The sequence below is a fragment of the Oryx dammah genome, unplaced genomic scaffold (genome assembly GCF_014754425.2).
Source record: "Oryx dammah isolate SB20612 unplaced genomic scaffold, SCBI_Odam_1.1 HiC_scaffold_13, whole genome shotgun sequence".
Lineage (NCBI taxonomy): Eukaryota > Metazoa > Chordata > Mammalia > Artiodactyla > Bovidae > Oryx > Oryx dammah.
This window is the reverse complement of record NW_024070197.1, coordinates 42842737-42859393: the sequence shown is the minus strand read 5'-3', so window position 1 is coordinate 42859393 and position 16657 is coordinate 42842737. Positions and strand designations below refer to the sequence as shown.

Genomic DNA, 16657 nt, shown 5'->3' with positions numbered 1-16657 from the left:
TATGTTTGTTGTCACAAATAGCAGGATTTCCTTCTTCTTATGGCTGAATAATATTCCACTATATACAACTATCTTTATCCATTGATCAGTCAGTGAACACTTAGGTTACTTCCATGTCTTGGATGCTGTGAATAATGCTTCTATGAATACAGAGGTGTGGAGATCTTCCTGAGCTAGTGATTTCATTTTCTTCCAATAAATATCAAGAAGTGGAATTGCTGGATCATCTGGTAGTTTTTTTTTTCTTTATTTTGAGGAACTTCCATATTATTTTCCATAGTGGCTGCTCAATATACATTCCCATAAACAGTGTACTAGGTTTTATTTCCTCCACATCCTTGCCAACATTTGTTATTTATAGCCTTTTTGATGATATCTGTTTTGATAGGTCAGAGAAGGCAATGGCACCCCACTCTAGTACTCTTGCCTGGAAAATCCATGGATGGAGGCGCCTGGTGGGCTGCAGTCCTTGGGGTCTCTAAGAGTCAGACACAACTGAGCGACTTCACTTTCACTTTTCCTTTCATACATTGGAGAAGGAAATGGCAACCCAGTCCAGTGTTCTTGCCTGGAGAATCCCAGGGACGGGGGAGCCTGGTGGGCTGCCGTCTATAGGGTCGCACAGAATCGGACACGACTGAAGCGACTTAGCAGCAGCAGCAGCATTCTGACAGGTATAAGGTGATATCTCATTGTGGTTTTGATTTGCATTTTCCTAATGATGAGTGATGTTGAATATCTTTTCATGTGTCTCTTGGCCATTTGTATGGCCATTCTTTCTGGGAAAATGTCTATTCAGTTCTTCTGCTCATTTTAAAAATTGGATAGCTTATTTTTTAAGAGAATTTTTTTTTTTGCCTGTCTATGTGGCTTGCAAATTTGGAAAACAGCAGTGGCCAAAAGCCTGGAAAAAGTCAGTATTCATTTCAATTCCATAGAAAGGCAATCCCAGAATGTTCAAACTACTGTACAATTGCACTGATTTCACATATTAGCAACGTAATTCTCAAAATCCTTCAGGCTAGGCTTCAGCAGTATGTGAACTGAAAACTCCAGATGTACAAGCTGTATTTAGAAAAGGCAGAGGAACCAGAGATCAAATTGCCAACATCCGCTGGATCATGGAAAAAGCAAGAGAATTTTTTTAAAAAGTGTGCTTCATTGACGATGCTAAATCCTTTGACTGTGTGGATCACAACAAGCTGTGGAAAATTCTTAAAGAGATGGGAATACCAGACCACCTTACCTGTCTCCTGAGAAGCTTATATGCAGATCAAGAAACAACAGTTAGAACTGGACATGGAACAATGGACTGGTTCCAAATTGGGAAAGGAGTACATCAATGCTGCATACTGTTACCCTGCTTATTTAATTTAAATGCAGAGTACATCATTTGAAGAAAAAGAAATGCAAAAAGGCAAAATGGTTGTCTGAGGAGGGAAGCTGAGAAAAGAAGGGAAGCTAAAGGCAAAGGAGAAAAGGAAAGATATACCCATCTGAATGCAGAGTTCCAAAGAAAAGCAAGGAGAGATAAGATAGCCTTATTCTTGCCTGGAGAATCCCATGGACGGAGGAGCCTGGTAGGCTACAGTCCATGGGGTCGCAAAGAGTCGGACACGACTGAGCCCACCTCACCTCACCTCCTCAGTGATCAATGCAAAGAAACAGAGGATAACAATAGAATGGGAAAGGCTAAAGATCTCTTCAAGAAACTTAGAGATACCAAAGGAACATTTCATACAAAGATGGGCACAATAAAGGACAGAAATGGTATGGTCCTAACAGAAGCAGAAAATATTAAGAGAAGGTAGCAAGAATATACAGAAGGACTATACAAAAAAGATCTTCATGACCCAGATAACCATGTTGGTCTGATCACTCACCTAGAGCCAGACATCCTGGAGTCCAAAGTCAAGTGGGCCTTAGGAAACACGACAAACTAGCTTAAGAACAAAGCTAGTGGAGGTGATGGAATTCTAGCTGAGCTATTTCAAGTACTAAAAGATGATGCTGTGAAAATGCTGCATTCAGTTCAGTTCAGTCGCTCAGTCGTGTCCGACTCTTTGCAACCCCAGGAATCGCAGCACACCAGGCCTCCCTGTCCATCACCAACTCCTGGAGTTCACTCAAACTCACGTCCATCGAGTCAGTGATGCCATCCAGCCATCTCATCCTCTGTCGTCCCCTTCTCCTCCTGCCCCCAATCCCTCCCAGCATCAGAGTCTTTTCCAAGGAGTCAACTCTTCGCATGAGCTGGCCAAAGTACTGGAGTTTCAGTTTTAGCCTCATTCCTTCCAAAGAAATCCCAGGGCTGATCTTCAGAATGGATTGGTTGGATCTCCTTGTTGTCCAAGGGACTCTCAAGAGCCAGCAAATTTGGAAAACTCAGCAGTGGCCTTGGGACTGGAAAAGGTCAGTTTTCATTCCAATCCCAAAAAAAGGCAAGGCCAAAGAATGTTCAAACCACACAATTGCACTCATCTCACATGCTAACAATGTTCAAAATTCTCCACACCAGGCTTCAACATTATGTGAACAGAGAACTTGCAGATGTTCAAACTGGATTTACAAAAGGCAGAGGAACCTGAGATCGTATTGCCAACATCCATTGAATCACAGGAAAATCAAGAGAGTTCCAGAAAAATATCCACTTCTGCTTTATTGACTATGCCAAAACCTTTGACTATGTGGATCACAACAAATTATGGAAAATTCTTCAAGAGATGGGAACACCTGATCTGCCTCCTGAGAAATGTGTATGCAAGTCAAGAAGCAACAGTTACAACCAGACATGGAACAATGGACTGGTTCTAAATCAGGAAAGGAGCACATCAAGGCTGTATATTGTCACCCTGCTTATTTAACTTATATGCAGAGTATATCATGCAAAATGCCGGGCTGGATAAAGCACAAGCTGGAATCAAGACTGCCAGGAGAAATATCAACAACCTCAGATATGCAGATGATACCACTCTTATGGCAGAAAGTGAAGAAGAACTAAAGGGCCTCTTGATGAGGAGAGTGGAAAGCTGGCTTAAAATTCAATATTCAGAAAACTAAGATCATGGCATCTGGTCCCATCATTTCATGGTAAATAGAGAGGGGAAAAATGGGAACAGTGTCAGTGTTTATTTTCTTGGGCTCCAAAATCACCATGGACTGTGATTGCAGCCGTGAAATTAAAAGACACTTGCTCCTTGGAAGAAAAGCTATGACAAACTTAGACAATGTATTAAAAAGCAGAGACGTCACTGTTCCAACAAGGCAAAGCTATGGTTTTCCAGTAGTCATGTATGAATTTGAGAGCTGGACTATAAAGAAGGCAGAGTACTGAAGAATTGATGCTTTCAAATTGTGGTGCTGGAGAACTCGATTCTTGAGAGTCCCTTGAACTGCAAGGAGATCAAATCAGTCAATCCTAAAAGAAATCAACCCTGAATATTCATTGGAAGAACTAATGCTGAAGCTGAAGCTCCAATACTTTGGCCAACTGATGTGAAGAGCTTCAATTCAGTTCAGTTCAGTCGCTCAGTCGGGTCCGACTCTTTGTGACCCCATGAACTGCAGCATGCCAGGCCTCCCTGTCCAACACCAACTCCTAGAGCCTACCCAAACTCATGTCCATTGAGTTGGTGATGCCATCCAACCATCTCATCCTCTGTTGTCCCCTTCTTCTCCTGCCCTCAATCTTTCCCTGCATCAGGGTCTTTTCAAATCAGTCAGCTCTTCGCATCAGGTGGCCAAAGTATTGGAGTTTCTTTCAGCTTCAACATCAGACCTTCCAATGAACACCCAGGACTGATCTCCTTTAGGATGGACTGGTTGGATCTCCATGCAGTCCAAAGGACTCTCAAGAGTCTTCTCCAACACCACAGTTCAAAAGGAGGAGAAAGAAGTAAGGGAAATAAAAGTTTTGTAACCCTAGTCTCGAAGTCTAATGTTCAAGTCAGTTAATCGCCATCATCAAAAATGCCTCTGACTTAAGTGCCTAGTTCTTTTTTTCTGGAAGGAATGTTAATGTCAATTATTAAGTAATTTTAGCTTTTCAAAGTTAAAATTTTTAATCTATTGGTGAGAGTAGTGGTGGCATAAAAATTGACCAAGAAAAAAGTTCATTATTAAGTGATTTCTTTCATTCTAATTGATAGACATATGTCTTACACTTAACAGATGTTTGGTTGTTTGTTGCTGTATAACAAGCCACCCCCAAAATTGATGATTTGAAACAACAGTAATCAAATAATAATTATTATTTTTGTCCACAGATCTGCTGTTTGGCAGGGTTCATCTCTGCTCCATATAGCACTAGCCAGGACAGCTTGACCAGAGGCTGAAGGATCTGCTTCCAGTGGGCTCCTTCAGCATGGCTGAGGCTAAGGACCAGGGGACTCAGGTCCTATGGTCAAAGGGAAAACAGCAGAACTCCTGTCCAAACCCTTGCTCTAAGAGATGCCCAAACTCTTCATGGCTTCTAGCAACATAAGACTGTGTCCCAGGATGACTCCAGTCCCTATTAAAATGCCTGCCTGAGAAAGCTCAGTGCTGCCAGAATTTAAACATTGTTTTTGCTAACATCTGATGAAAACCCCCAACTGTCCCTTTCCTACAGCATTTACTAAATAGGGCTTACAATTGTGATACCTTCCTCTGCCCTTCTTAGATGTACAGAAATCCCCTGGTATCTGCAGGGCATTGGTTCCAGGAGCCCTACAGATACAATATCTGCTGGCATCGAAGTCATATAAAACATCATAGTATTTCCATACAAGCTATGTACATCCTCTTGTAAACTTTAAATCATCTCTAGATCACTTACAATACCTGACACAATGTAAAGAAATTGAAAGTGTTAGTAGTTCAGTTGTGTCTGATTCTTTGCAAGTCCATGGACTGTAGCCTGCCAGCTTCCTCTGTTTATGGAATCTCCAGGCTAGAATACTGGAGTGGGTTGCCATTCCCTTTTTCAGGGGATCTTCCCCAACCTAGGGATCGAACCCAGATCTCCTGCATTGCAGGCAGATTCTTTACCATCTTAGCCACCAGGGAAGCCCCACTCAATATATGTGCTTTGCAATTAGTTTAAAATACAATGTAAATGCTGTGTAAATAGTTGCTAGGGTGTGTGGCAAACTCAGGTTTTGTTTTTTGGAAATTTCTGGAAATATTTTAAAATTTATATTTAATTGAAGGATAACTGCTTTACAGTATTGTGTTGGTCTCTGCCATACAAAATGAAATCAGCTCTGCTGCTTCTGCTGCTAAGTCACTTCAGTTGGGATTCTCCAGGCAAGAACACTTGAATGGGTTGCCATTTCCTTCTCCAATGCATGAAAGGAAAAGTGAAAGTGAAGTCGCTCAGTCGTGTCCGACTCTTCGAGATCCCATATACTCATTAACCCTCTTAAGTTTTGCTTGAGCTCTTCTCTCTTCCCCCACCTCTACTCTTTCATTTTCCCTTTAAATCCCTAGTCCTCTCCACACAAACCATGACTCAGCCTGGCTCTTTCCCCTACTGTCAGGAGTGATGGAATAAAATGTTTTCATCGTTTTCACTGATGTCTATGGCTTTAATCTACCTTTGATAATAAGCTACCCTAAGTGACCTGGGCTTCCTTGCAGTAAGGTGGCTGTGTTCAAAGGGTCAAATGAAGAGAGAGAAAAGTGACCTCAGCAAAACAGCAGTGCCTTGGGCTCCTGGAGCAGGAAAACATTTTATACTATCAGTTCAGTTCATTCACTCAGTCATGTCTGACTCTTTGTGACCCCATGGACTGCAGCACACCAGGCCTCCCTGTCCACCACCAACTCCTGGAGCTTACTCAAACTCATGTCCATTGAGTCAGTGATGCCATCCAACCATCTCATCCTCTGTTGTCCCCTTCTTCTCCTGCCTTCAATCTTTTCCAGTATCAGGATCTTTTCCAATGAGTCAGCCCTTCTCATCAGATAGCCAAAGTATGGGAACTTCATCTTCAACATCAGTCCTTCCAATGAAAATTCAGGGTTGATTTTTTTTAGGATTGACTGGTTTGATCTCCTTCCAGTCCAACAGACTCTCATGAGTCTTCTCCAACACCACAGTTCAAAAGTGTCAATTCTTTGGCGCTCAGCTTTCTTTACGGTCCAACTCTCAAATCCATACATGACTACTGGAAATAGCTTTGACTAGATGGACTTTTGTTGCAAAATAATACTCCTACTTATTAATACTATACTCCTTTATAAACCAAAGAGGACTGGAAATAAAGTGATTCATATAGATTTGAAAAGAGAAAGCAAAGAAAAATGAAGTTTTGAGAAAAGAACAAATATGTCACTTAGGGGTAAATGTAAATTCACCCTATGGGGGAAAAATGAATCACTCCTTAAAAAAAAATCAATTAATTATTTGAAAGTCTCACATAAAATTAAAACACAGAAAAGGAGAATTCCCTGGCGGTCCACCGATTAGGACTGCTTCCATTGAAAGGGGCACTGGTTGAATCCCTGACCGGGGAAATAAAATATCACAAACCACTGCAGCTCGGACAAAAAATTAATATAAGAAAGAACTAGAATTTGTAAGAGTGATGCCAAAATTTGAATTTAGGCAGACAGGCCCTTTCTATTATCTTGGTTTTTCAGATTAGGACACGCAGGTGATAAGTATTATTTCTGAGGACACTTTGAACACTAAACCTTCACGTGTCAACGTTTCTTAGATACTTTCTCTTCAGTACAATCCTGCTGAATGGGTCTCCCGATGAAGAGGTACTTGAAATGTAGAGAAGTCGGTTTTATCTCAGGCTAAGGGAGAGGACGCGAGATGACTTTTTTTTAATATGATTTTTGATCCCCGTGGGGCTCCGGCCTGGACTACATTTCCCAGCAGGCCGTGCTCCGAACTACGGGTGCCGGCTTGAGGTCTAGCGCCGTTGGCGGCGGCGCAGTCGCCGAGAGGGCGGCCGACCGGCGGGCGCTTCGCGGTTTGAATGGCTGCGGGCCCGGGCCCTTGGCTCACCTGAGGACCTGCCACACAGGTGTACGCTATGCCGTCGGGAGGCGACCAATCGCCGCCGCCCCCGCCTCCCCCTCCGGCGGCGGCGGCGGCCTCAGATGAGGAGGAGGAGGACGATGGCGAGGCGGAGGACGCCGCGCAGCCGGCCCGGTCGCCGGCCCCTCAGACCCAGCAGCGGTTTGACGAGCTGTGCAGCCGCCTGAACATGGACGAGGCGGCGCGGGCCGAGGCCTGGGAGAGTTACCGGAGCATGAGCGAGAGCTACACGCTGGAGGTGCGCCGGGGGAAAGGAGACCAGGGGTTTTCGGGGCCTAGCGGTCCCGCCCCGCCGCGGGGGATGGGGGCCCTTCTCTCTCCGATTCGGGCGCCCCGCGGGGGAACTCCCCAGGTCAGCCCCGGCTCTCCCGGTCCCCAGCCTGGAGCGGGAAGGGAGTCCTTTTTGCCCACTTTCGTCCTGGAAACCTGGCTTTTTGAAAAGCCCTTAGCGGTCCTAAAAGTGAACTTCTCGGTGCTCTTCCCTCTCCGGTTCCGAAGGGGGAACAGCCTTTGCCCTGAATTAGCACCTCGAGGCTGAGGTCGTGCTGGGGTCTGATTACAAAAATACAGCCATCTGGTTGGCAGACTGAACAGGTGCAGTTGTCAGGACCGTACTCAAAAGGGATGGGGGTGGGGGGCTTGCCTGCGCTCGCACTGAAATTCACCCGATTTTAGTGTCTGCGTTTCCAGGCTTCTCCTCAAGTTCTTTGCAAGCTGTACCTAATTGCCTTTGTCCAGGCATTGCCATTTGAGTAAATGCATTACGTTTCGGGCTGTGTTTGTGTATTTGTAAACAAAGACGAATCTTCCCGTGAGCGGATGAAACGGGCTTTCTCCCTACCTGGATATAGACTCATATCTGTCTCTAGGAAGTCAGGACTGCGGAGATCTTGAGGACCTATTGGTCACCCCAGACACTGCACAGGATTCTTAAGAGTCGCTGTCATCTAGACATGTTTTGTCCCTTTCTTCGGACGGGTCTTGCAATTAAGAAAAATGGCCATTCTAGCCAGTGAGGTTCAACTCTGTAGGCACCTCCCCTTTACGGGCCAATGGGAAGTGACACGGAAGTGTGTATTGTTTATCCGCTGTCTAACTGCCCACGGGAGTGATATTTAAACTGCGGGCCATATGATTTTCTTAAGTTGTTTAATAGTTTGTGGAAAGAGTAGGGCAAATAGGCTCAGAATGGGAAGGCTAACAGAGGTGTTTTAACTGTAATACGGTGTTTTTGCCTGTGTGGCACTCACTAAGTTTATTCTTATTATTTTTTATTCTTGCATTAATATAATTTTAATTTAGTTACATCTAGAGTAGGGGAGGGTAGCTAGAAATGTACTGGCTTTAGAACCTGACAGGCCTTGGTGACTTCGGGCAATTTACTTAACCACTCCAAACTCAGTTTTGTGATATGTCAACTTGAGATATGTGTACCTACTTTACACAGCTGTTCTGAAGGTTAAGTAAGGTAATGTGGAATTTCTGGAGCATAAAACATTCATGGATAGTGCTTTAGAATTTACAAAGCTCTTTCACATGCTTAGGTGATATGACTGAATAGGTCGGGTCAGGTCAGTTCAGTTCAGTTGCTCAGTCGTGTCCGACTCTTTGCAACCCCCATGAATTGCAGCACGCCAGGCCTCCTTGTCCATCACCAACTCCCAGAGTTCACTCATGTTATTGTTGATTTCCTAGTGGTTCCTGTGACAAAAGAGAAGGACTATTTTTGGTGATGGGCATAAGTGCCTCCAAATAAGCTCTTATTTTACCCTCAGGGTAACCTTGTAAATTAAATAGAAAAAGCATAATTTTACACTTTTTATGCTTAACTCACAGTGGTTAAGTCATATGAAGCCCAGGGTTATATAAACAAGTGACAAATAATAGATGGTTCAGTTCAGTCCAGTCGCTCAGTCATGTCTGACTCTTTGCGACCCCATGAATTGCAGCACACCAGGCCTCCCTGTCCGTCACCAACTCCTGGAGTTCACTCAAACTCACGTCCATCGAGTCAGTGATGCCATCCAGCCATCTCATCCTCTGTCGTCCCCTTCTCCTCCTGCCCCCAATCCCTCCCAGCATCAGAATCTTTTCCAATGAGTCAACTCTTTGCATAAGGTGGCCAAAGTAATGGAGTTTCAGCTTTAGTATCATTCCTTCCAAAGAACACCCAGGACTGATCTCCTTTAGAATGGACTGGTTGGATCTTCTTGCAGTCCAAGGGACTCTCAAGAGTCTTCTCCAACACCACAGTTCAAAAGCATCAATTCTTCAGCACTCAGCTTTCTTCACAGTCCAACTCTCACATCCATCCATGACCACTGGAAAAACCATAGCCTTGACTATATGGACCTTTGTTGGCCAAGTAATGTCTCTGCTTTTCAATATGCTATCTAGCATCTTTTAACTTCATGGCTGCAATCACCATCTGCCGTGATTTTGGAGGCCAAAAATAAAGTCTACACTGTTTCCACTGTTTCCCCATCTATTGCCCATGAAGTGATGGGACCAGATGCCATGATCTTCGTTTTCTGAATGTTGAGCTTTAAGCCAACTTTTTCGCTCTCCTCTTTCCCTTTGATCAAGAGGCTTTTTAGTTCCTCTTCACTTTCTGCCATAAGGGTGGTGTCATCTGCATATCTGAGGTGATTGATATTTCTCCTGGCAGTCTTGATTCCAGTTTGTGTTTCTTCCAGTCCAGCGTTTCTCATGATGTACTCTGCATAGAAGTTAAATAAGCAGGGTGACAATATACAGCCTTGACGTACTCCTTTTCCTATTTGGAACCAGTCTGTTGTTCCATGTCCAGTTCTAACTGTTGCTTCCTGACCTGCATATAGGTTTCTGAAGAGGCAGGTCAGGTGGTCTGGTATTCCCATCTCTTTCAGAATTTTCCACAGTTTATTGTGACCCACACAGTCAAAGGCTTTGGCATAGTCAATAAAGCGGAAATAGAAGTTTTTCTTTTCCATGATCCAGCAGATGTTGGCAATTAGATCTCTGGTTGCTCTGCCTTTTCTAAAACCAGCTTGAACATCAGGAAGTTCATGGTTCACGTATTGCTGAAGCCTGGCTTGGAGAATTTTGAGGATTACTTTACTAGCATGTGAGATGAGTGCAATTGTGTGGTAGTTTGAGCATTCTTTGGCATTGCCTTTCTTTGGGATTAGAATGAAAACTGACCTTTTCTAGTCCTGTGGCCACTGCGGAGTTTTCCAAATTTGCTGGCATATTGAATGCAGCACTTTCACAGCATCATCTTTTAGGATCTGAAATAGCTCAACTGGAATTCCGTCACCTCCACGAGCTTTGTTTGTAGTGATGCTTTCTAAGGCCCACTTGACTTCACATTCCAGGATGTCTGGCTCCAGGTGAGTGATCACACCATCGTGATTATCTGGGTCCTAAAGATCTTTTTTGTACAGTTCTTCTGTGTATTCTTGCCACCTCTTCTTAATATCTTCTGCTTCTGTTAGGTCCATACCATTTCTGTCCTTTATCGAGCCCATCTTTGCATGGTTGGTTATTTTTTAAAATGTATATGATTGCTCAATTTTTTAAAAAAGACTTTGATCTCAGATTCTTAGTTTACCCAATAAGTTAATCAGTATTTATTTATTTTCCAAATACTTGTTGATCACCTGTTCTTTGCCAGACACTCTTATCCAGGTGCTGGGCATAGAATAGTGCACAAAAACATCAAAATCCCTGCCCTTGTGAAACTAGTAGTCAGCCATGCTGTCAGATCATGTGGGGTGTCAGTCTCATGGACATGTACAGTGGAAAATAAAATTCACTTGATATTTAATATATAATACTGGTTAACGACTTTTATCTTTTGATTTCTTGTATTTCTGTCCTTGTTGGGACTTTTAGGGTATATGTTCTGAGAGAGAGAACCACGTGGAATGCCTGTTGCCTTTCATGATCTTGAAAGTTGCATCACTCTCATTTGTGCTGTTGGTGGAGCCAGATCAAAGTGAAAGAACAAACTCATACTTCTCCTTGGAAAAATGTGTCATAAAAGCATTTGGGACAGGAACATCATTGAAAATGCAGTTTCCCACAAGCATTTTTCAACTGAAATATGTATAGTTCATTAGCTCAAACTCAATTTTCTTTCTTTTTCTTTTTTAACAGGGAAATGATCTTCATTGGTTAGCATGTGCCTTATATGTGGCTTGCAGAAAATCTGTGCCAACTGTAAGCAAAGGGACAGTTGAAGGAAACTATGTATCTTTAACTCGAATCCTGAGATGTTCAGAGCAGAGGTAACTATGTTAGAGTTGTTAAAGTGCGGCTAATATAAAGACATAGTGACAGCAGAAATTCTCTTTTTCACTTTCTGAGCTTTTGTGCCTGTGGAATGCTAAATTTAGAAGTTAGGTCATGGTTTTCCTTTGCCACATCTAAGTTAGTACCCGTTATATTTTATTTCTTTGGAGAAAAATATTTAAATTTTAATGTATTTAACACTTAAATGAGGAGTTTACTATTAAAGGTTATGACTTATTATAATTATTGGGAGAGTTCTAAGTAAAGATACTCTAAATTGAAAAGGTAAATATTTTATGGTATTAAACCTGCAACTACCTGCACAGGACTGGTATCTTCTATAAGTAATGTGTAAATACTCAGTTTCCTGTTTGGGGGATAAGTAACACTATTACAAAATCAGTTAGAGAGAAGGCCAAAGAATATTTTAAGGAGGAGGAATAAATTGTTTTTTCTATCTGTTGTGTAATTGAATTGATTATGTTTCATTATTTGGGCACTTTGGGTTAATTTTCTCATGGCTTATTAAAGGCTGGTGGGAAAAGGATGTTTGGCATTTTGAAGGAAATACCACTGTCAAAACTTAATGGATCTAGTGGTTTAAAAAAATCACTTACTTTAAAATAATTAACAAGAAACATAATCTTTTAGCTGTAGTCTTTATTAATCCTGAATTTCACCCAGAGTTATATTTAGGCCTAAGAACAAGAGGCAATTGATAAAGAATTGAACATCTCGGCTATAAACCTTAAAAAAGGTGTTAAGTATAATCATTGCCAAGAAACAAAGTGGAGACAGAGTAATCTAGTTAAATGACAGATAAGGAACTTTAGAAGCAAAGGTCAAATTATGGAATAATCATTATAGACTTTACTAGACAATGGCACCCCACTCCAGTACTCTTGCCTGGAAAATCCCATGGACGGAGGAGCTTGGTAGGCTGCAGTCCATGAGGTCGCTAAGAGTAGGACACGACTGAGTGACTTCACTTTTACTTTTCACTTTCACCCATTGGAGAAGGAAATGGCAACCCACTCCAGTGTTCTTGCCTGGAGAATCCCAGGGATGGGGGAGCCTGGTGGGCTGCCGTCTATGGGGTCGAACAGAGTCAGACACGACTGAAGCGACTTAGCAGCAGCAGCAGCAGCAGCAGCAGCAGACTCAGTTCAGTTCAGTCGCTCAGTCATGTCCGACTCTTTGCGACCACATGAATTGCAGCACACCAGGCCTCCCTGTCCATCACCAACTCCCGGAGTTCACTCAAACTCACATCCATCGAGTCGGTGATGCCATCCAGCCATCTCATCCTCTGTCATCCCCTTCTCCTCCTGCCCCCAATCTCTCCCAGCATCAGAATCTTTTCCAGTGAGTCAGCTCTTCGCATGAGGTGGCCAAAGTAATGGAGTTTCAGCTTTAGCATCATTCCTTCCAAAGAATGCCCAGGACTGATCTCCTTTAGAATGGACTGGTTGGATCTCCTTGCAGTCCAAGGGCCTCTCAAGAGTCTTCTCCAACACCACAGTTCAAAAGCATCAATTCTTCAGCGCTCAGCTTTCTTCACAGTCCAACTCTCACATCCATACATGATCACTGGAAAAGCCATAGCCTTGACTAGACGGACCTTTGTTGGCAAAGTAATGTCTCTGCTTTTCAATATGCTATCTAGGTTGGTCATAACTTTCCTTCCAAGGAGTAAGCGTCTTTAAATTTCATGGCTGCAGTCACCATCTGCAGTGATTTTAGAGCCCTCAAAAATAAAGTCTGACACTGGTTCCACTGTTTCCCCTAAACTTATACTTTAACACAAGTAATTTCTAAGACTCAGTTTTATTTCCATTTCAAAAACTCAGTTTTTAACTTCTTACCTATGGGTACAGGTTATTTACTTTTCTGCCATAATGGACTAAATGAATTAAAAGCAAAGAGCAGTTTGGGAGAAGATATTTACAATGTAATGTAACAACGGTCAATATCCAGAATTAAATAAAGAACCACTAACAAAAAAACCTCTTGATGAAAGTGAAAGTGGAGAGTGAAAAAGTTGGCTTAAAGCTCAACATTCAGAAAACGAAGATCATGGCATCTGGTCCCAGCACTTCATGGCAAATAGATGGGGAAACAGTGGAAACAGTGGCAGACTGTTTTTTTGGGCTCCAAAATCACGGCAGATGGTGATTGCAGCCATAAAGTTAAAAGACGCTTACTCCTTGGAAGGAAAGTTATGACCAACCTAGATAGCATATTGAAAAGCAGAGACATTACTTTGCCAACAAAGGTCCATCTAGTCAAGGCTGTGGTTTTTCCAGTGGTCATGGATGGATGTGAGAGTTGGACTGTGAAGAAAGCTGAGCGCTGAAGAATTGATGCTTTTGAACTGTGGTGTTGGAGAAGACTCTTGAGAGTCCCTTGGACTGCAAGGAGATTCAACCAGTCCATTCTAAAGGAGATCAGTCCTGGGTGTTCTTTGGAAGGAATGATGCTAAAGCTGAAACTCCATTACTTTGGCCACCTCATGCGAAGAGTTGACTCACTGGAAAAGATTCTGATGCTGGGAGAGATTGGGGGCAGGAGGAGAAGGGGATGACAGAGGATGAGATGGCTGGATGGCATCACTGACTCAATGGATGTGAGTTTGAGTGAACTCCAGGAGTTGGTGAAGGACAGGGAGGCCTGGCGTGCTGTGATTCTTGGGGTCGCAAAGAGTTGGACACAACCGAGCAACTGAACTGAGCTGAACACTAGTTAATAATTGACAAATAGCTACTAAAAAATGGGAAAAGTGTATGATTTCACAAAAGCCTAAACTCAAGTAGCTAATAGATGTAACAAATATATTCAATCTCACTAGTAATCAAAGAAGCTCAAAGTAAAAATTAGATATTATTTCATTCTCATCAGATTGGGGAAATTTGCAGTTTCATAATACCATTATTTGGGCTTCCCACGTGGCACTAGGGGTAAAGTACCTGCCTGCCAATGCAGGAGAGGTGAGAGACGTGGGTTCGGTCCCTGGGTCGGGAAGATCCCCTGGGGAAGGGCATGGCAACCCACTCCAGGATTCTTGCCTGGAGAATCTCATGGACAGAGGAGCTCTAGTCCACAGGGTTGCAGAGAGTCGAACACAGTCGACTGGAGCAACTTAGCATGCGCGCACAATACCATTATGCAGGGCAATAGGAACTCTTTATTGCTAATGTACATTAGAGAGAGTATAAATTGGCACAGTCACTCTAGCGGGAAATTTGGCAGCAGCCAGTAAAGTTGAAGATGCATATTCTCTGAGTCAGCAATTCTATTTCTTGGGGGTAATTCTTAAATAAATTCCAGTATACATGTATAAGAATGTGTTCCTTATAGCATTTTTTGTTACAGAGAAAAATTAGAAGCCTTAGTTTCCATTGGTTGGGGAGTAAATGCAAAAACTAGTAGTTCATATGGAGGAATATTTTTAGCAATTAAATTGAATAAATTCAATCTATCCATATCAACGTTAATCTAATAAACAATATTGAATGGGGAATTCTCAGATGATTCAGTGATTAAGACTTCATACTCTCACTGCAGGGGGTGTGAGTTTGATAGGGAACTAGGATCCCACATGTTGCAGGACAAGGCAAAAAAACAAATAAAAAGCCATTATTGAATGGAAAAGTAAGTTATAGAATGCTACTTACAGTGTACTATTTACATAAAATTGTAAAATCAGACATACAAAAGATACTGTTACTGGGTACATATATAACCACATAGTAAGTATAAAAACTTGGATGAGAAGGACTCAGACTGTAGAATGATGGTTATCTTTGGGGAAGAAGAGTGAGAAATAGGATTGGGGAAGAGTACAAATGAGAACTTTGGCTGTTTCTATAGAATATGAAGCAAACGTCAAAATTTATGTGCTATATTAATATCTGTTGAATCAGTTGGTACGTGAATGTTGGTTTTGTTCTCTGGTTACTTATTTTATAGTGTGGATGTGTATTTCATAATTTAAAAAAAACTTTAATCTCAGAAAAAGAGATTAAGAAAGTTTTGGATTAGGAAAGATTTGGAAGATGAGAGAAATAAACCGACCTGTGAGACTAAGCTAGTCAGAGTCATGAGTTGTGATTTTATATCACTGTCTAAAAGTAATAGTGAGTTAATGTTGATTTACTTTTATTTACCTATATTTGTATTAATTATGAAAATCTCACTTTTAATTTTTACTATCAGCTTAATTGAATTTTTTAACAAGATGAAGAAATGGGAAGACATGGCAAATCTCCCTCCACATTTCAGAGAACGTACTGAGAGATTAGAAAGAAACTTCACTGTTTCTGCTGTAATTTTTAAGAAATATGAACCCATCTTTCAGGACATTTTTAAATATCCTCAAGAGGATCAGCCGCGTCAACAAAGAGGACGAAAACAGCGGTATGTTTTTATATTTGTTAAGCAGGAATACACACTCTTCTGTCTGTGCTACAGTTTTGATCCCTTGGTCTGCTTCCCTCAGTTTCTTTTGCTAGTCCTAAGAAATCAATGTGATTTCATAACTAATCTTTTTTCTCATCATAATTTCTTGCTTTTCATTTTATGTTAGCTCTGAAGAGTTTAGCTTCTTTCATGTTGCAAAATGTGGGGAATCTTTGTTCATATATACTTTTCCTTTAAGCAACCAACAATGCAACAACGGGACTGTCGGTGCTCTCACCAATTAGCCACCTTGGGTATAGAATTTGATTACTTAATTTTCTTATATTGACTGTATTGACTTTTTCTATTATTTTCTACATATTATAATACATATAAACTCTTTATTTGACTTTTATGTCAAACTGAGTAAATTCCCCTGAAAAGGCTTCTTGTATTTGGATGTTTACAACCAGTGAAAAGTAGAGAAATTTGGTTGGAGAAGAGTAGTTGAATTGAAACTGTCATGAAATTGTGCTTCTGACTCTGTCTGTAAGGTCTGAAAACGTACTCTGGCTCAATGTCTTCCATCTTTCCTGGCAGATAAGGGCAGTTATGGGATACAAATTCTCTACTTTTCTCAGGAAAGTTGTTTCATAAAGTAGAAGTGGAAATAGAACTAGAAAGATGTTGACAAGAAAAGTAGGGGAAAGGGAGTTATTATAATTGAATGAATAAAGTTTGCTTCTCTTTCAGTATATAAAAATGTCCCCAAATTGTGATGGATGTTTATAGTAAGTGAGCATCTTTAAAAAATAAAACAATGTACATTTTTATATAGTTGACCCCATTGCTATGGAAGCAGCCAGTCTGGTTTGCTTGCAGTTTTGGGGAATTGTCTGTTTATAATGAAGTATTCTAAAGTTTGGATAGAAGCTTCTTTCTGAGTCTGAA

The 16657-nt window shown here is 41.7% G+C and overlaps 1 protein-coding gene across 1 annotated transcript in view; it reads left to right on the top strand.

The window, feature by feature from the left end:
* Window positions 1–6890: 6890 nt before the first annotated feature.
* Window positions 6891–16657, top strand: part of RBL2 (RB transcriptional corepressor like 2) — a 46774-nt gene continuing 37007 nt past the window's right edge. Inside the window, exons 1-3 of the mRNA XM_040253841.1 lie at window positions 6891–7271; window positions 11174–11304; window positions 15524–15724. Coding sequence (XP_040109775.1) covers window positions 7029–7271; window positions 11174–11304; window positions 15524–15724 — 575 coding nt within the window. The 5' untranslated portion in view covers window positions 6891–7028. The remainder of the gene's footprint in view (window positions 7272–11173; window positions 11305–15523; window positions 15725–16657) is intronic.